The 20514-nt window shown below is 40.1% G+C and overlaps 1 protein-coding gene across 1 annotated transcript in view; it reads left to right on the top strand.

The window, feature by feature from the left end:
- Positions 1–20514, top strand: part of ADAMTSL1 (ADAMTS like 1) — a 569359-nt gene that overhangs the window by 416551 nt on the left and 132294 nt on the right. The window contains exons 10-12 of the mRNA XM_048504173.1: positions 7889–8000; positions 10717–10855; positions 19258–19308. Of these exons, the coding sequence (XP_048360130.1) occupies positions 7889–8000; positions 10717–10855; positions 19258–19308 (302 nt within the window). The remainder of the gene's footprint in view (positions 1–7888; positions 8001–10716; positions 10856–19257; positions 19309–20514) is intronic.

A 20514-nucleotide genomic window follows, 5' to 3' on the forward strand; every position in this document is an offset into this window, starting at 1 on the left:
CCTCCCTGTCTGACCCATTCTGTTTTCAGCACAGCACTTTTCTCAGGCACACTCCAGAACCAACCAATCACATCGCACTCTCATTCCCCTCTCACTCTCCCTTCCTTTTTCCACTTACCTCTCAAATGTGAAAGCACACGGAGCATTTAAAGCCAAATAACACTTTCTTTTTCCTCCCCCCCCCCCCCCCCCCCCCCCGGCCATGACTGCAGACTGGCCCCATGAGTCAGGGACAATCCAACAGGAGGCAAGATCTAAGGAACTGATGGAGTAGGGGAGAGCAAAAGAGAGTAATGGGATAGGGGAGAGAAAGTAAGAAAAATGAGGGAGAAAGAGAAAAAAGTAATCGTAGGTATGTGAAGAGGGAGTCAGAGAAAGTCAGAGGGAGTCAGAGAAAAACCGAGGAAGGAATGAGGGAAGAGGAGTAAGGGAAGGGAAAAAAGAGATAGAGAATGGGTGGTGGGAGAAGGGAATAAGCAAAGGTGGTGGAAGTGATGATTGTCAGAGAAGGAGAAGGGAGAAATAGAAGAGTTGGTTGGCAGAGAGAGGGAGGGAGCTTGATGGAGAAGGAGGGGTCAAAAGAGAAGGGATAAGGAGAAAAAAATGGAAATTGACAGAGGGAGAAGGGTGGAGAAGTGAGGTAGGACAGAGAGAAAGAGAGGGGGTGAGAAAGAGAGGGAAGATTGTTTGAGAAGGAGGGAGGGGGAAGGGAGCAAATAGGGAGGAGGGAATCACCCTCACCTTCTTGATGGTCCCCACTTGTTTGAATTAATTGCAACAAGTATATTAATGACAAGTTTCTCCATTAAAGTTTTGATGAGTTAATGTATGAATATCACATCCTTGGTTTCCAATTAAAGGTTTTAGTGCAGTGGGTACAGGAAAGTGGGACTTGTAGTAGTTCATGCATCCCTAGTATTATGGGAACTCGATTTTTAAAATTTAAAATTTGTTTTTGCCTAAAGGGCTTTTCACCTCCTTTGCTGTACATATAATAACTTTGACGCAATCCCATCTCGAGTGAGAAAGCTCTTCCTCTTGCCTGCAATGCAGGAAATTTGATTTCCCACCCTTGCTGTAGCCCCTCATACTGCCTTGCATACCTGTTCTGTAAAGGTTCCTCAACCTTCCGGAGGGCCTTTTGCAGAGCTAGCAGAGTTGCTGTCAGAGAATGGAAACAATTCCTTGCATGTGTAAAAGCAACCGTGCACTGTTTGGCATACCACCCATGGTTTTTATTGAGCAACTGTCTCTCTGCCTACCCGGCTTCATGCAGTGATACACGTAGTTTGAAATACTGAAATTTTTGTGGCTGTAATCCAGATGAAATGACAGCCTGACTCTAGCTAATTGGCTTTAATTCTAATAATGCAAGCAATTACTTGCTCCACTGCTGCTGAATTTTTTTGGCTGTTTTTCTTACTATCTGGGAAGAGCCACAGGCACTGCCCTGCTTTGCAAGACACCCTTCATATCACGTTAATCTATCTAACTGGTGCAGATTTGCAGCAACTGCTGTGTATCCTTGGGAACAGAGACGATAATAGGATGCCATGACAGGACACCACAGGAGGACACAATTTCTAATTCAGTAGTATATCTGTGTCTTGGAAGAAACAAAGACTAGACTGGATGACAGGACTTAGCCTAAAATGAGGGCTGATTGCTAGTCCTTGCAGGAATGCTGGAACTGTAAACCCTGTACTATTGCTAGCTGCCTCTCAGGATGAAGCTGTTATACAGATCCCATTTTAAGCATTAGAATCTGCGCTATATTTAATTATGTTCATACTTTTAATTTTTTCATTTAATTATGAAAACATTTAATTATGTTCATACTTACTTGGGGATAAACTGCTCACCTCAGAAGACTTTCATAGATTGGATTGGGCCACAAATATTGTTAATTTCAAAGGAACTTGTAGAACAGTCTTGGCCATGAGTTGATGGATAAGGTTAAAAGAAATAGGAGTGGTTTATCTTATTTTACTGCATTTTGTTAATCACATTCAATTATGTTGCATTATGATTGGCTGACAAATTAGTTGCTCTGGGAGACTTCCACAGACAATCAACTGTGGCTATTCATGGACTCCAGTAGGAATATTTTAATTTATTTGACACTTTTCAGTGGTGGTATATGCTGTTGGGGCCAGGATCTCTGAGTTAGTGAAAGATTTAAGCTAACTTCCACTCCTCTCTCTGTACATGCTAACTCTCTAGTTCTGTCCCTTTTAACACAGCTGGGCAGCCGTGTTGAATTCTCAGAGGATGTCCCTCAAGTCACCCATTTAGCAACTGCTGTGGGCTTAAATCTTTTCTCTGTACCTTTTTCCTGTATCATTGCCAGACAGTAATGAAAAGCAGGGAAAATACAAGGAAGGTAACACTAGTTAAATACAAATTGTTTGATGGAAGGTCATTGTTCTTAATTTGACCAATCAGCGGATGACATTTTTTATGAGCAAGAGAATTTGGATGGATGTTTCAGGCTGATTAAACAGCCCAGTGAAAGATTTAACCATAATGCCTGCCTCTTAGGTCAGGCTGTTGTCAGCTCCCACAGATTGAAGCAGATTGATGCAATCAATGTTTTTAATCCAGCCTGTGCTATTAAATGATTGAAAGTTTTAATTTAAAAACATTTCAATGTGTTCTTTTTGATTATTATTTAATTATTATTTTTCTCAGCTACAGCATCACTAAAATAATATGATACAAAACAAAATAGTGAACCAGTCACTCTACGTTCTAAACTACATAAACAACAAAGGATACACATGAAATATAACTAGATTTCTCTCCAGAACCCATTGCTATATTTATCCTTAATGTTATATTATTGTTTCCATTAATTTCTACACCAGCAATTTTTAACAAACTATTCTAATTATTATTTGATTTTATATAAAATACAAACATACTGTAACCTTATCTCTCCAACTTAGTTCTCAGATTTGAAAGCAATTATATAAAACTAGCAATAAAGCCCACTATGGTAAGGAATAAAGTGGGCTCTAGAAAAGGGGGGTGAGGGCTGCTTTAGCTGGGGTGATCTTGCTTGGCACGCGCCCAGTGCCTTACCTTCAAATATTGATGCCAGGGCAAGTACTGAAAGTGCACCTCCAATTGTTTGCCTTCCCACAAAACTGACCCTCTCTTGCCTACCTCTCTGGTGGGCAGCGAGCAGACAACTGGCAAGCGGGCCAGGTGAGTGGCATGCAAACAGGCCAGGTGAGTGATGTGTGGGCCAGACAAGTGGTGAGTGAGTGGACTGGCCAAGCGGTGTGCAAGTGGGCTAGACAAACAGTGTGCAAGTGAGTTGAGCGAGCGGTGTGCCATCTGGTGAGTGGCATGTGGGCCAGGGAATTTTTTGAGGGGTGGGAGAGTTCAGACAAAAGGGGCTTGTGCCAGGACTGGTGGCCACCCATGCCCCGCTAGGCCCAGCTTAGTCTTTGGGGGTTAGGAGAGGGCTGGTGGGGGAAAGGGGATGGTGCTTCCCAAGGCCAGGGAAACAGTTGGTAGCAAGCTACCAGTGTCCCACAAATGTGGCTTGGTCTTTGGGGGTTAGGAGAGGGTGGGTGGGGAAATGAGGAGGGTGGTGTCGGTGGGGCAGCTGGTGGCAAGCTGCTGTTGCCCTGCTGGCCTGGCTTCGTCTTTGGGTCTTGAGAGAGGGCAGGCAGGGGGAATGGGGAGGGTGGTGCTGAGTGGTCTAGGCAGCATCCTCTGGCTCTCCCCTTGATTTGGGAGGGCATGTGGCTGTCTCAGAACTGCTAACTGAAACTTTGGATCCCAATGCAAGTCCGAGAATGACCATCTTAAGCCATGGCTAGATCAGCAGTCATATTTTGTTCCAAGTGATGTTAGCTAACAGAGGAATTGGAAATGAACATTTCCTAGAAATGCTCCAGATTTCTTACGATTTTTTCTACCTTTCAGCAAGAACCTGTGATTTACAGATCAGTATGATGTTTTGTTCAATCTAATATGCATTAACTTACAAGAAGTCTTAGGACTAGCCAGTTTCTACATGCACAAATTCTCATGGCATCTGAAAAAATTTTTTAGTACAGCTCAAATATATAGACTACTTCAGATCCTTCTTTCCTTCTTTGCTTTCTCTAAGATGAAAGGACCCATCAATATTAAAGTTTGGATACTAAAGAAAGTAATAAAAGGCTAAGCAGTTCTGTTCAGATGATTTAAAATTTTCCTGCACTATTACAGGTTCTAGGAAGAAAATCCCACTGAATTCAGTCATTTCTTTTAAAATAAAGATCTACAGAGAAAGTATTTTAACATCTTATAGAAGGTTTGCAAGTGAAGTACTGTGAAAATGCCTCAGAAAGTTCTGTATACTCCCATGGAACAGCTTTAGAAAAGAAGCTTAGTACTTGAAAAGGATGTGTTCTGACTAAGAAGTTAAACACATAAAATCATGAGTGATTTGGCAGACATTAATAAGATATTTCAAGTGTCTGTTCCCATAATATAATAAATTTACAGCACCACGTTTATCCCAACAAAGTTATAGTATTTCCCTTAAAACTTGCAAGGAATGTGAAGTGTGTTGCTGAACGCAATGCTTTATTTGGTGCAACCAGCCACAAATATGTGCTGAACAATTCAAAAATAGCAGTGATCATTATTCATGGTAGGATATGATATGAGTTCCAGAGCAACTTCCATGATTGTGGTTATCATTTATAGGAATGCTTTCACACATCACACTCATGATGAAGGTTCTCGGGATTTATACCAGAGTCTACTCATAAGTTAGACACCGGTATGCCCAGTAACAATTCTTGGCATTCATGCGTCTGACCAATAGTTTGAGAATAAATGTTCGTGACATTTTGTAATTTTCATTACAGTAAGAGTGAAACAAAAATTATAATATAGAAAGTGGCTTTGATTATTTGATTGTGGGTCACATCCCATAGCTTTTAGAGAAAGCAAATGTGTAGAGAGTCTAATTTTCAGCAAAGGTGTGGACCTAGAAATGCATATAATTGAACATAAGGTTCACTTTAAGTCCAACTAGTGGCAATTCTAGGTCAAAAAGCATTTTGATATCAGTCAATAATGCCTGCGGAGAGCAGAACCCAGCTTTAACATCTCATCAAATAAAATTCCTACAAACTTGCTTCAGCATCTGATCAGAGTATGCCCTTTTCCCAAAGCTCTCAAAATTCATCTTAAACAATAAACACTTGTTTGATTCTTTTTCCTCATTCACCTAGTAATGTTATTTTCCCCATCTGTGGTTAATTGTAGTGTATTCCCACTTGAGGTGGGGTGGGGGTGATATAGCTGTGTGAATAACTTCCCACCTACTTGGGGAGAAAGATCTGCATCTGCCTTTTCTCTGTGTCAGAGAAGACAGATAATCAAGCAGACAACACAACAAAGAATCCTTAGGGAACTGGGTTGTTATGTCTTCCTGACTTTTGATGTGTAACCTTCCCAGCCCATTCTACCTGACCCTGTATAATCTCTCTCCACATTTATCATGCTCTGCCCAGGACCCCACACAGGAATCATATTTAAGGTTCAGGAATCATTGTTAGTTTATTTATTTTCTTTTTTTTTAGTTAGAAATGGTGAATCCTGCCAGAAGGTTTTCTTACTATGTGTTCAAATAGAGACTTCTAATAGCTTCTAGCATGATACCACACTTGTCCCCAGAGTCTTCTGGGCTTTTTGTGAGTGCCTCAAAGCCATGTGTGATTAATGTACCATCCCACTACAAGGAATTAGACACCCTGGTTATAGCATCCTGAAGAAAATTATATTAATCCATGGAAGAGGTTTCTTTCATTGTCCAGGGAACCTGTATTGCTACAGCTGCATGTTTTTTTCCCTGTTCAGCTCTTATATCACTGTTTACTTTGATTAGAAAAGACCAGCATAGCCTCTGTGGTGAGAAGTCTTATATCCTTCAACATGCCCTAACCGTTTTCTGCCTCAGTTCCTTCTTTCCCCTCCTCCTTTATTTGCAGCTGAAGTATTTTGTGATTTGTTATTACATTCCAGTTCATCTTCAGGGGGAAATAATCATGATCCAAATTTATTGTATTTTGGTGCAGTTTTGTTTTTGTTATTTTTTTTCTCAAACCTCCCCGTCCTTTCTGCTCTTTATTTCTCATGTGGGTCTTTACTTTGTAAAGACATAAACTGTATACAACCGAGAGAGAAGGCAAAGAACAAAAAGAAATGACTGCAAGATTTCCTTAGCTTTTGCAGCAATAGCCCTGCAGTAGCCTTCATAAAGAAGTTCATTAGCCTTTCTGGCACCCAAATTTGTGGGAGGAAGGATCAGAAGTCAACCAGTAGCTGATCAGAAGATGGCCCACCTGAGAAATCACCACACGGCAGAACTGAAGATCAGACGCCATTCTTCTGGTTACCAATTATGCTGAGTCCTAGCCTCGAAATTAGTGACATTGGAATTGTTGACTGAGTCTCAGCCCTACAGGGGCCTGGGGACTTTTCCTGGGAAGTGGTAGTGGATTGAACATGTAGTCCAACAGGGAATGGGCTTTTGATTAAAATCCCCCTCCAGAAAAAAATTACTTTAATTATTTGAGAAATTTAAGGTGGGGACATATTTATATACCCCCTGAACTTCTTGGAAGAGGGCTGGGCAGACATTTAAACCACCATGGTAGTACAATTGAGATTTTCTGCATCAGGAATCAAATTATTTCAGCCTGTCTCTGAATGTGAGGATTGCCCCTCCTGCAAGAAAATAAGGCTTTTAAATTTCAAAATTATCCAGGAAGATGTTTCAGTACAGGGTACGGGACTGTGGACTATTCAACTAATATGCCATCTCTTGTTATCTGTTACTTGCTTCTCTTTGCATTATCTTTCTTCTTATGTAATACCATTGCCTGGATTATTTAACATTATGTTTAATAGTTTATGCCTTGTTTGCAATCCTAGTCATATTACATTATTTATTAGGTGTCTTATCCTACTATTGATTGTACTCACATTATATAATCTGTTTTGAGTCTCAGTGAGAAAGCCAGACTATAAACAACCTAAATAAATAAAATCTACAGGAATGGCAGGGCACTGGGATAAGCTTGAGTGAATCCATTTTTTTTAAGAGCCAGATTATGTACAGAAATGCTGGTCTTGGGAATTTTCTAAGCAAAACATTCCTTTAAATTGCAAGAATTGTATGATCAAGAAGTGAAAGGAGTGATTGCAAGAATTGTATGATCAAGGAGTGAAAGGAGTGAAATGAGTATTCCACAATCCAGCATCTGCAATAGTCATTGAAAGGGCAACAGGGAAACAATCTAAAAGAAAAATCATGTTTAAACAAGCAATCTTTAGTCCTAAGTGCTGGCAAAACAGCAACAGAGGACAACCCAGAGAAAGGACATCTGGACACTCTGAAACTAGTATGCATCCTCATTTTCAGCAGGAAAGATTCTGAGTGTACTTGCAGAAAAAAATTGGGAATCCCTCCTGAATAGAAAGGAATGTCTGCTCTTCCACTGTGGAAAAATGCTCCATTAAGAATGCTTTAACAACATCTAAAATGTGATGGGTGAAATTTACGGAAGTATGCCCGTGCCACCATGACTGGCTAATAAGTGCAAGGAACTCTTTGTAATTTTGGAGCAATTTCTCACCATATTGCCTGAATTATTTAGTTTAAGAGGCATTTAGGCTTGGTTTAGCAACCTTTGTTTACTAGGCACGTATAAATTTTGGCAGCTCCAAGATTACACAAGGGCATTAAGTAAGCTGATTTTGATTATTCTTAATGGCATATTTGTCATTTTCTGGGCTATTTAGCAAGATGTGTCTAATTGATTCCTGCACTGTTCACCCTAGCAGTTTTACCTGTAGCCTTTCTCCTTTTCAGGTTCTTCATGCCAGTGTTGCAGACAGTACTGTTCAGTTTATTTTCTATCAACCTATTATTCACCGATGGAGAGAAACTGATTTCTTTCCTTGTTCTGCTTCATGTGGTGGAGGTAATGTATTAATCATCATTGTACAGTTTTGTGTTGTCTGTCTAGGTGGCACTAATACATATAAATGTGTCCTTTTCCAAGAAAAACAAGTTTTGTTCTTGCTGAGTTACCTGATTTTGAGATACCTTATTAAGGAAAATTTGCAGCACTATGGAGATATTGGAACAACTCCCTTTAGAAATGATAACCAGAGACAAATGTCTTCTATTTCCTTCACAATCTTCTCTGTTGAGAGGGGAAATGGATTTATGTAAAGAACAACTCCAAAGGTGGTTCATTGCTTTCTCACATACAGAGATAGTCCCAGTGTGGCCATTCATTGATTAATGACTGGTCCTTGTACTTTGATATGGTCCAGTTCTTTCAGTTTTTTCCTCTGTTTTAAAATCAGGCAGCTCAAGCTTATTCTGTGTGCTAAATCAAATATAAGGATTTTTAGTTTGAAAATTTCTGTCTTTTGTGGCTTGTTAATATTACATTTCTCTGTTTATATTTCGAAAGAGCTTGTGTTGTCAGAATGTTTGATATAAGAATGATGGTGCTTGGATAACTTTGATAGAATTTCTCCACCAGAACTCAAAATTTTATCAGACCATTCCAGTTTAACAAAGATGCATGACATTGGGTACTAGATCTTAGTGTATTAGCAAACCTGCATTTTTACCTTTTCTTTATCCCATAATGTCAAAAGAAACTTAAATAATTTCATTAAGATGATTGCCATGATGACTTGTACTTAAAGCTTCAGAGGGAGTTATATAATCCTTATGGTTAATGATAGTAGCACTGTCTGGAGAGAAGAACAGGCAACTTGCAAATGAAATTAGGTCAAAACAGCTGATACTCCCATATGGGAAATTAGTGGGAAAATGGGCGGTGGGAGGGGGGTGCAGAGGGAAGTGTTTATTGCAGAATACATAGCAGTGCTCCAAAGAGAAAAGAGTAATCACCTATAGAAAAAAATGTAGCTAGTGGGCCCAGTCCTTTCTTTATATTTATTTGCAATTTTAGATTTCTGTACTAACCATCTTAAGAACTCCTGATCAGTATATATATTGAAATCTAGTGCACTGAACTACTGTAAAATTGTAAAATATAAAGTTATAAAATACTGTAATTGGTATTAGTGAGTGCCTAAATAAAAATACAGAGGCAATGGATTCGAATTTCTTTTCTCTAACCATTAAAAGCAGTGAAACAAATAAAAATGTTCTGTACATAGCCTCTTTGTTTTTTAAAAAAATCTGCCACAGATAGCATCAAATAGTTGGGTTTTTTAACTGTGAATTGTAAATTTATATTAATTTGTGACTCAGCAACCCAATCCTGGGGGTGGGGGGAAGTGTGTCTTGGAAGTGGCGAGAGTCCACACTGACATATTGGCCCACCCCACCAGCATCTGTACCAACAGAGAGGACAAACACGGTGGCTGGCTGTACCCAACCCAGAAGAGGCTGCCTCCCCCAGAGCCACACCAGCATAACTGAGGATGCTGGCATGGCCCAGGGCAGACTAGGGATGTTCCCAGGAGTGGAGTTGACTTTAGTCAGCTTCCACTGGGCTTTTGGCCCAGGAACACCGCCTGCGCAGCCCTCCAACTTATGCCACAATATGCAATATTGCTGCCTAGCTCCTTCCTACATCTGGATTGGACTGCCTATTAAATCTTTGAAACAGAAATAGCATCCAGCAAACTGAAACATGACTCTTTTCTTTTGTAAGAGCAATTTTTACGTTTTCCTTTGGAAGACATAGGCATGGTCATGAGACGTTGTTCTGGCCCAAAGATGTAGGACATGATGATGTTACAGCTCAAAGACAAACATTTGTTTTGGAGAGAAGATTCTTGAAAGCAAGAAGTCATGCTCCTGAGATTTAGAAAAGTCACTGTAAGATATATGTGAATATTTAGAGCTTTTTGACATTATTTTTGCTTAGATTGCAGATGTAGATGTAATTGCTGAGAAGACATCCATTTATTTCAAAAATAAGATTAGAAGTGGTCCAGATTTTGTTGTTACTGTTGTTAATATTTAGATATGAATAACAACTTTTGTGCACATGTCAACCATAGGGAAGCCACAATTTTGTAAACTATTCAGAATTTTGTACTTACTTTAAAAATCAGTTTTAGAACCTTTGGTGGGGAGGAAAACTATTTGGGAGGGTGTGGAAAATATGGAGAAAGCACTTTTTTTACTTCTCCTGTTTAACTGTCTTACAAAGCTGCTTTTCATTCAAATAGTGCCATCAGATTTCAGTTATATGCATTTTAATATAATTTACAGTACAGTCCTAAGCAAAGTTACTCCAGTCTTAGCTCTCTGAAATCAGTGGGCTTACACTGGAGTAACTGTTAGCCCCATCACTAATACAGCAATAGATGCCAAACAATAAAATCATACAATCTGAGTTCCAGTTCTAAGACATACACCATTCAGAACAATGAATCAGTAAAATGGAGTTGTGGAAGGAACTTCAACAGTTCAGCATACATCACTTTCGAAGGAGTACAGTACACCTTGTTACCTGTGTAGATCAGGATTTAGTATACCTTCAAGTAACATTCTAAGGATATGCAGCTCTGCCTGTTCAAAAATCCAAAAGCAATGTGCCTGTGACCCTTCGTTTGTATATAAGTCAGTGTGTATATATCTCTATGGGTTCACCCAGCTGTCTTTGCTTTTTGCTTTTTTTACTGTCTGGATTTTTTTAGGTTATCAGCTGACCTCTTCTGAATGCTATGATCTGAGAAGCAATCGAGTGGTGGCTGATCAGTATTGCCACTACTACCCTGAAAATGTCAAACCAAAGCCCAAGCTTCAAGAGTGCAACCAGGACCCTTGTCCTGCAAGGTAAATCAGTTCATTATTTTGAGACGCAGCTTGGTTTGGACAAAATAAAAGTTCTTAATTATGTTACTGCTTCTTATGTTCAAACACTGCAAATTCATCTGGTTCTTTTTAAGATATTGTATATGGATTAATGTGGGATTCTGGGGTACAGGTTTTATATATGTAAGTATGTATTTATTACAGTTTATTTTATTTATTTATATTTCAAATTTATATCCCACCTTATTCCGACATGGGTCAAACAAGTCAATAACAAATCATTAAGACATTTAAAATAGAACCATACAAAATTAAAACAATTAAAACACAATGCTTTAAATGGCCAATAACAGTTATACAATACTAGGTTGGTACAAAAAAACAGATGGTGAAACATAATCTCCTCCAAGTCATCCTATTTCATTTTCTCCAAAGGGCATAGAAAGGCTTTCATATTATTTAAACCACTATATTTAAAAAAAAAACCATACAGTCATATATTATCTCTAGGTTTTTTCCCTGTAATTAGATGTCATCAAGGAAGACATAAGCAGCTGAATTCATCCAGTATCCAATGAGCATGACTTACTAATATACATATCATTGTAATAGACATTGGACAGTGGGGTAAGAGGTAGGGAAAGTTATCAGAAATAAACAGAGGGCAAATCCTACACATGGTGGCTTATTGGTTGCTATATTTTCATTTTAGGACAGGCCATCTGTGAAATCTTGCAAAAAATAAATATTGATAAGAGGTTAATTGTTCTTCGTGGTTTGCTCCATATCCCTCATTCCCTCTACTAGAAATTGTTCCAGATATATCAATTGTCAAAACAAGAAAAGGCCCAAATTGAGGCCAATTGGAGCTAGGCATACATGGATTTGAAGGAAAGCATGGCATGGTGGGGTATGGGGTAGTAAAGGGCCAGGTGAAAAGGTTATTGGAATGACCAGATCTTGTCTTTCTCAGGTCATATGTACCCAAGAGCTCATTCTACAAGCAGTATAGCAGAGGACAGGTTAAGTGCTGTGAACACAGTCAAGTTCAGGGGAAAGAACAAAGAGCTGTACGTACTGAGGATAGCACCAACTTAACTAGTGGCCCTGCCTTCTCCTGTGAATTGCCCGGAGTTGGGAACAACCATCTTCCTGTTTTCTTTACATATGAATGGCTAGTTATAGTTTCTTCCTCCTGCTAATAATAGCTGACAGGGTGATTTGCATGACATTAACAATTTTGAGAGAGCTGTGATACATGATCCTCATCATTGATCTCTCCTTATTTGAGGGAACACTATATACATTTTTTAAAAAAAACAAACCCTAGCACAATAGGAAGAGGATTTCTAGACTGGTTGCCTTTTTGATGTGCTCATTAGGGGTGGGCGTTCAGTAAACCCAAACAAAAAGAAAAACTCCAAAAATATCTTGTCAGTATTTTAGCGGTTTTTCGCCCCAAAAAGGGCAGCAATTAAAAGTAACAAAAACATCAAATCCCTAAAAATGCCAGGGTTTTTTGGCATTTTTCAGACCCATCTGGACTGCTATTTTAAAAAAACCTCTTTGTCTCTGAGCTCTACGTGGAGTTTGGAAGCCAGTGTATTTTGGGTGTTTTGGTTTAATCACCTGACATTTTTTTTGAAAATACCCAAGTCAATATGTAATATTGGCTTTCAGGTTTTAAAAAAAAATCTGGGTCTATTAAATGCGAACCTAAAAAATACAGAAAAAAGGTGGCCACGACTAGCGTTCATGTTTGTTTGTAAGGAAAGAATTTGTAGTTGATTCTCCTTGCCCTTGAAACTTATGTACTGTATCATTCACAACAGTATGAACTACATTGTGCCATGTGATTTTGTTGAGAGTTATAGAGTGGATCTTCAATGAGAGATCAGAGGATTAAAGGGGAAAAGTGTATTACAAAATCCAAGGAAAATATTGGAAGCTGAGAGCCAAATTATATGTGATATGTGAATCTGCAATCAGACTTCCCAGCACATCTAGAACATTTTCATTCTGTCCTTCCTTCATGGAGCCAAGGACAATGTACTTCATTTTTACTTTCTCTTTTTATCCCATCCCTGAGAGATACCTAAAACACACACACACACACACACACACACACACACACACACACACACACAGAGAGAGAGAGAGAGAGAGAGAGAGAGAGAGAGAGAGAGAGAGAGAGAGTGAATATCCTAGTGAGATACTGAAACCAATATGGAACAGTATCCTAGTGAGATACTGAAACCAATATGGAACACTATTCTAGAAATATACTACGCTAAGAGTGTTGGGAGTTTCATTCACAGAATTCGCAGTGTTGTATGTTTCTTTTGGCCTTGGTTTTAAAAGCCTGTTCAGGAAAGAGGGTTGATTTCTCTCAAGGAAACAGCATGGAAATAAAGAGTTAACCTGACCCTGTTAAGCAGCCTCAATTCAGATTCGATACTCCATAACTGCAAACTGCTTTTTGAATGTAAATTGCATGTCAGGAGATCCTGTCACATATCTCCAGTGCCTTTAGCAGGATTTCCTTTTGAAGGTCTATTAGGTGCTACTGAACTCTATTTTTAGTGCTATGAAGGATCAGGAGAATGATTTGTTTCCATATCATTCTCTGTACCTTTATATCCTAATAAGATGAGCTCAGATCTGTGTGACAGAACAGCTCCACTGACATATTGGCTGTTTTCTGTCTTGCCCTCTTAGGCTGCTGGGATTCAGCGGCCGTCCAAGTCTCTGCCTGACAATGTGCCACTTTCCTGGTTTTCCTGACCCTCAGAGGTGTGTTTTCCCCCCTTTTTTGGCCTTTGTAGGAATGACCCACTGAGAGGGTAATTAATCACTCAGAGACCAGGGATCCCTTGTCATTCTAAGGTTCTGCCTTGTGCTGACTTCTCCTGCTACCCAGTGTCTGGTCACCACAAGAACAGCCTACTGTACTTGTGCACCACTGGGAAGATTAGCAGCTTGACAGTTGATTGACTATCCTGTGTCTTCAAACACTTGGATGGAAGACCATCCAGGAAGACTTTGTGGAGGAAGACATGGCAAACCACTTCTGCTTAATCATTTGCCTTGAAAACCCCGTGGAGTTGCCATGTCAGCTGTAACTTGATGGGAATGCAGATGGATCTCATTCCTGTTTCCGACAGAGGAGTACAATCCCCTCTCCTCGGGCTATCCTCTCACTGAAGCTTTGTGCATGCTTACATGATCTCACTGATCAATCCAAGCAGCAAAGGAGGAGCTGATCAGGGAGCCTCCCCTCTATATTCCACTGCTGGCTGAAAAGCCCTCATCTCAACTTCCAACTAACCAATATTTCAGAGAAGCCAGAGGAAAGAAGAAAAAACTCTTCCCCCACTGATTCTCCTTTGGCCACAAGCTCCTGAGTACTCCTTACCACCAGCTACTACCCTTATGAGAGTTCAAAGTCTTTCATCAAGTATGAAGAAGAAAATACTCTGTATTAGTCAAAATTATGAATAAGAAGTTGAATGTGAATAAAGTTGGAAGACAATCTTGACAGGATGTTTTCCTAACTAATTAGAAATCCTTCCCTGTTAATTATAGACTGGCAGCTTATACAAGGAATTTCTAGCTCACATCCTCTTATTCTGTCATCACGTCCCTGAAAACTATTTAGATAGATAGCTGTTATGAGGCAAACAGAATGATAAATCTGTATCCATGCTTTTACTGTATTCATGATCAGAAGAGCAGTAAGTATTCTGGCACAACTTTCACAAGAAATCCCAAGCTGGAAGACTAAATAAATTCCTGCTATATGTGGACCTTTGGCACAGTCTGCAAAGAAGAGATATAATGCTTCTCTTGCATTTTGCTACCTTACAGGTGTGAAAGTGCAACTTCTTAATGTGATTTTATAGATGGCTTTCCAGTAATTAAGCTGCAGACCTTAATGGTGGAAGCAGTACATTTCTTTTCTGTATAGCAGTGTCAGGAAGGAGGAAAGTTTGCAGTTGATGGGAGAAGAGAATACACCCCCCCCCCATGGATAAATCTGAAAAGGAGTTAAAGAAAAGAATTTTATATATAGAAGTTCTCCAAATAGCCTGACATGTCTTGTGTACAATAAATTCTGCATTGGAAATAATAGTCACTAATAATGTCCCAAATAAAGAATTTCTTTGCCTTGTGAGTGTCCTCTGGGAATGCATTAGGTGATTGGGTGCCCAAGCTGTATTTAGAATAGTCCCATTGCATTCAGTGGCACTTACATGGGTTCCAGGTTTGAGGGACTCTGGCACTACTTTTCTTGTCCCCTTCCTGCCTTCCCTCATCTGCCTACACCCACATGCAAGCTCCCACTTGCTCCCACTGCACACACTGCTTGCACCTCCTTTCCTAATGGTGCTGGGTGCAGCTGGCAGTGCCTCTGCCATGAACAAGAGGCAGAAGCGTATCTAGGCAAACTGGAGCCCGAGGACAAAACCTGAGTTTGCCACCCTCCCCCACCATGACCAAACAATGAATTTTTGCACCAGCTCACAAAACATGTCCCACCCCCAGCAAAACGTACATGGCTCTCTCCCCACCAACTCTCTTTCCTAATTTTGTCCTCACACCAACCCTATAAGGTAGGTTGTTAGCCTGAGAAACAGTTTCAAGCCAGTGCAAGTGGGTGTTAAGTAAGTAAATCTCTCACAAATCACCCCAAGCAAAACATTTACCAAACAAATGTCAGCATCATCTCTCACCAAACACCTCCAGAGGAATCCATCCCCAAACAGCATCACTTTCAATGGTGTTTAAACTAGGGAGTCCAGATTCTTCTTTTAAATGCACCTTAAAGGGAGAATCTGGGGTCCCCAGTTAAAACAACATTGAAAATGTTTAAACTGTGGACCTCACATTCTCCCTTTAAGTCAATGCCAAAGGGGGTTGATTTAAAAGGAGAATCTGGGGAAATTTGGAGTGTGCCTGCTATCAGGGGTACAATTGTTAAGCTAGCAGCACCAAAAATTCAGGGTATCTTTAGGAGACTCTCTTGATGATACCACCCAAGTTTGGTGAAATTTGGTTCAGGGAGTCCAAAGTTATGGACCCTCAAATGTGTAGCCCCCCTCTCCTATTAGCTCCCATTGGAAACAATAAGGGATGGGGGCACCCCTTTTGGGAGTCCATAACTTTGGACCACCTGAACCAAACCTCACTTATCTTGGTTGGTATAATCAGGAGAGTCTCTTGAAAAATCCCTGAAATTTTGGTGCTGCTAGCCTAAAAACTGTTCCCCCTGGAGGTCAAAAACTGGAAAAAATACTAAAAAATACAAAAAACACACAAAGTGCAGCCACAGCTGGGAGAGAACGACATAACTGCAGTGAAGAGTGTGCAGCTGCTGCAAGCTAGGTTTTCAGACTTGGACTCCATTCACCATCTGTTGCCGGGAACGATGGTCTTTTGGTCTCACATGTTCCAGAGACGCGTTCGGAAAGGAGCAGTGGATCCACGTCGGGTGAATGGAGCCAGAGCGAGAATTTGCCGGACGGTGTTCTGTTTTGTTCAAAGTTTTGGGGGTCAGTGGGTTCCACATTGGGACATGTCTGGTAAGGTGGAAGTTCTGTTCAGGCAGGATAGGGTGCATTTGTCACCACTGGGTATGGATCGGTGGCTTCTTAGCCTTAGAACAGCTTCGTGTGATTGGTTGAAAGCTTAGGAGGCGATGGCGGGAGCAAAGGGAAGGGTTTTCCCTTTCATCCTTGCTCTGTGGCGGGTTGCGCATGGAGGATGATCCGCTGGAAAGGAGAGCTGGGAAGCTTCCCTGTTTGGCACACCTCCTTAAGAGGTGGGGGTGGAGCAAGCTCACGGTAGGGACGCCCCACGGGGAGCTAAGAAGCTTGCGCCCCTAGTGTCAGTTGGAGGGGGCCTCCAGTCATGGGCACTTAGCTGGTCTGGACTTTGTCTCACTCCAATCTTTCACCTGGTTTATTCCTCCAGCAGCTGGGCTGAGGAATCGGTTTGCCCTGGGGGACAGCACTTGTGCTGCCCAGAGGCTTGGATCACCCCCCATGCTGCGCCATCTGTTTTTCCTATGCTTTCTGTTAATAAAGTTCTTTGGCTATGGCCAGTTTCTTATCCACTCAAAAATTGTGTTGGAGTTTTATTGTGGAAAATATAGCCGTGCATGAAGGGCCACACATCTACCCGCAAATGAACCTGAAAATTTTGCGCCCTCCACTAGGGGGGCGCCCAGGGACATGGAGTACCCCATGTTCCCTAGGCAAATACGCCACTGACAAGAGGGGAACTGCTGCTGCGTGCACCACCCTCTTGCCCTTCCCCGGCAATACTAGGCAGTATATTCAGTTGGGAGCATGAGTGACAATGCACTCACAAGCAGGCAGGGAAAAGTCATGGGTGTGGGTATCAGAGTAGATGTGTGGGCATTAGAGTAGATGTGTGGGCAAGGGAATCTTGGGTTCTGGCAGCTACCTCACCTCTGTGCATGTTGATATCAACCCTGGAGTTTACTTCCTAGTAAGTGCATGAGCAATTGAGCTTTGGAAGGCTGTTGTTTTTTCTAGCACTTTGAGGTTTTGCCTCTATCCCCTACCAGTTGTTTTATCTTAGTCTCTTGCTTTTCTCCTGTAATTGTCCACCCCACCCCCAACCACTTCCCCCCTAAGTGCCCCTCCACAGTTGGAGTTCAGAGCCATATTTCTATCGCTGGTTAAGAACCCACCAGGGGAAAAAACAGTTTAGGTGAAATGAAAGGGGGAAATTAGTGAGTTGAGGGGAAAGGCTATAAATACCCTTCCTCTGGTTCTCCATTTCAAATTGTCCTGTCTCAACTTAGCTCTGTTAGAGTGTAAAATGCTTATCTAAGTTGTACTACTGGCATCTGAGGAGGAAAATATTTGTGTTTGCATTTGTATCATTTTGTTTGTTTTCGTTAGTCATACTCTGTGAATTGCCTCTAGTCATACTAAGGGAATTGATGAAGTTAACCTGTGCATGTGAAGCCCAGAAAAAATCTTTTTTTTCCAGATGTGTGAGTGGAAAGTCAAAAAAGTAAAAGCATTTGAAATAGAAAAACAAAATTAGTTTGCTAGGACAAGCAGAGACAGAGTGGGTAATAGGGTGTCATTTAATGTGTTAAAAGGTATGTTCAATTAGGTAACTTCAGTCTAAAGGATATAATTAATGCAAAAGACTGCTGATTTCCTTATCATAAGCACCCTCACAGGCGCCTGACTGTAGCCTGTAGTGTGAAAAGAGCCTGTACAGATCAGAGCCTGGAAATGAGTCAAAATGAATTAAGTAAAGCAACATTAGAGTTTAATTTGGGGATTGGCTGATCTGTGGAGGCTGTTTAGAGCAGACTTGTAAATAGACTGCCTATGATGAGGAGCTAATGCCTCCAGGTAACCAGGAAGAGAATCTTTACTAAAATTAGGTCTATTTCTAATGATTAAAAGTGGTATGGAAGCATAATTACTTCTTTATTTTCAATATCTGGGATATCAATGGGAGTGCTCAATGCAGTTCTGAGCAGAGTTAAATCCTTTGGACACCACCGAATCAATGGGCTTAGAAGGGTGCATCTTTGTTTAGGACTTCACTAACCATGAACATTTGGCACTCTCCCACAAACGTTTTTGCCAGTAACTGATACATTAATGAGAATGCTGACTGCCTGCAAACCATAAGAACGAGTGGGTTCTGGTTAATGCTAGGCCATACGGATTGACAGGATCCACCAAGGTGCATCATAATGCAAGATCAGTAGCAGTAGCTATAAACATAAAAGGGAATACCATTTCTGCAAAGTATTGCCTGTTGGATTTCCTGTTTCCCATTAGTACTGCTGTTTGGGATTATGTACAGAAGCATCCTTGAGAACTCTGATAGTAACATTTCTTTCATCATCTTCAGATATTGCCAGATCAAATCCTACTGGTTAGCTGAGAGTGATTTTACGTTTTTTAAAGTCTATCTTTTCCAGTTTTTTTCATAGATCACATTTCCTAGCTGGACATTTGAAATTTAGGGAAGGGAGACGAGCATTGGAAATAAACTACTTTCTGTTTGTGATAGTTAATAAAGCAAAAAACACTTTTCTGTCTTATGAGCACTCATCCTACATATACACTAATTCATTTCTTTTCAGCTTTAGTTGAACATCTAGGAACTTAATTCAACTCTACATAAATTAGGTTATAATATGATAATTATGCTAATTTTAAAAAACCTAGTGCAAATGAAATGACAAATGTTCACTCTCTAGGCCCAAATAAACATCTTATATTTTAGTGTTTTAGATTTTTATCAGCATGCATAGTGTGACTTAATCTATTTAATGCTATTTTTGTATAATGTAATCATTTAGTGTTTATTTTATTGTGTGTACCTTCTACTCAGAGGGTTGGCATTATTGTTCCTAACAGTGATGGATACAAACAGATCATGCCCTATGACCTCTACCATCCTCTTCCTAGGTATGTAAATCAAATATTTCATTTAACAAATGTACTATAGTAGGATATATTATGTAGCAGGATAGCCATGTTAGTCTGCAGTAGAAGAGCTAGAACTGAGTCCAGCAGCATCTTAGAGACCGACAAGATTTTGGGGGTTATAAGCTTATAGCCCAAAATTGTAAAGGGAGATTTGATCCTTGATACCGCGAACCCTGAAAATCTTGAAGGGAGCTTTGACTCGCAAAAGCTTATGCCCTTAAACTCTCGTTGGTTTCTGATGTGCTACAGGACTGAAATCTAGCAAATATACTAAAGGTTCTTATTTAATCAAATGTGTTTGGGGGTGATCAGTACTTTGCCAATGTTAATAATCCACAAAATACTTGCTCTTCTTGTGGCTTCCCTGACCCTGCATAACTTTCTGCTTCCCCCCACCCACCCCAGCATGGTGAATCTAAAAAAGTGGAAGTTGGATTTTACTTGTCCTGACTGCTCATAAACAGTAATTGTGGATCTCTAGAAACAAAGTACCTTGTCATCGGAATGTCCAGTAGGTACATATTTGGTAGACAATAGATCCAGTTAGAATCCAAACTATTTCACAGGGGTCTTTGTGAACAGGGTTTTTTGGGCAGTACTAGTAAACAATAGCTCAATGATAGGGTCATAAGTGTTACAGTAAATAGGCTAAAAATGAAGACATCAAAATATGCAGTTGAATTGATTATATAGTCAGTAATAAACAAGACAGAATAAAAAAACTTAGCAATTCCAGTTTTAACATGGAAGTTCAGTTTATTAAAGTATTTTTAATTACTAATTGGCCTAAATAAAACACATTGTCTCATAATTGTTTCACAGTAGTTTTTTGCATTCTCCTACATCATATAAAATGTTATAATAAATGTTTATAAATTGTAAATAAATAATACATAACTCTTTCTCAACCAGGTGAAAGCTTTTGTTTGGGTTTTGTTTGTTAGAATACCAATTATGAGCCATACTCTGCAATTACATTCAGAAGGAAGCAGCTATATGTAAATTAATTTAGCTTCAATATTGATACCTACCTGTACATGTATTCTTTTCTCTGCCTTTTATTAGACACAAATCTTGAAACAAAACACAATGGACACAGTGTATAACAGACTTCTTTTTGTGATACATCCCTGAAGATGCCAGCCACAGATGCAGGCAAAATGTTAGGAACAAGATGTACCAGAC

The sequence above is a fragment of the Sphaerodactylus townsendi genome, linkage group LG07, assembly GCF_021028975.2.
Source record: "Sphaerodactylus townsendi isolate TG3544 linkage group LG07, MPM_Stown_v2.3, whole genome shotgun sequence".
Classification (NCBI taxonomy): domain Eukaryota; kingdom Metazoa; phylum Chordata; class Lepidosauria; order Squamata; family Sphaerodactylidae; genus Sphaerodactylus; species Sphaerodactylus townsendi.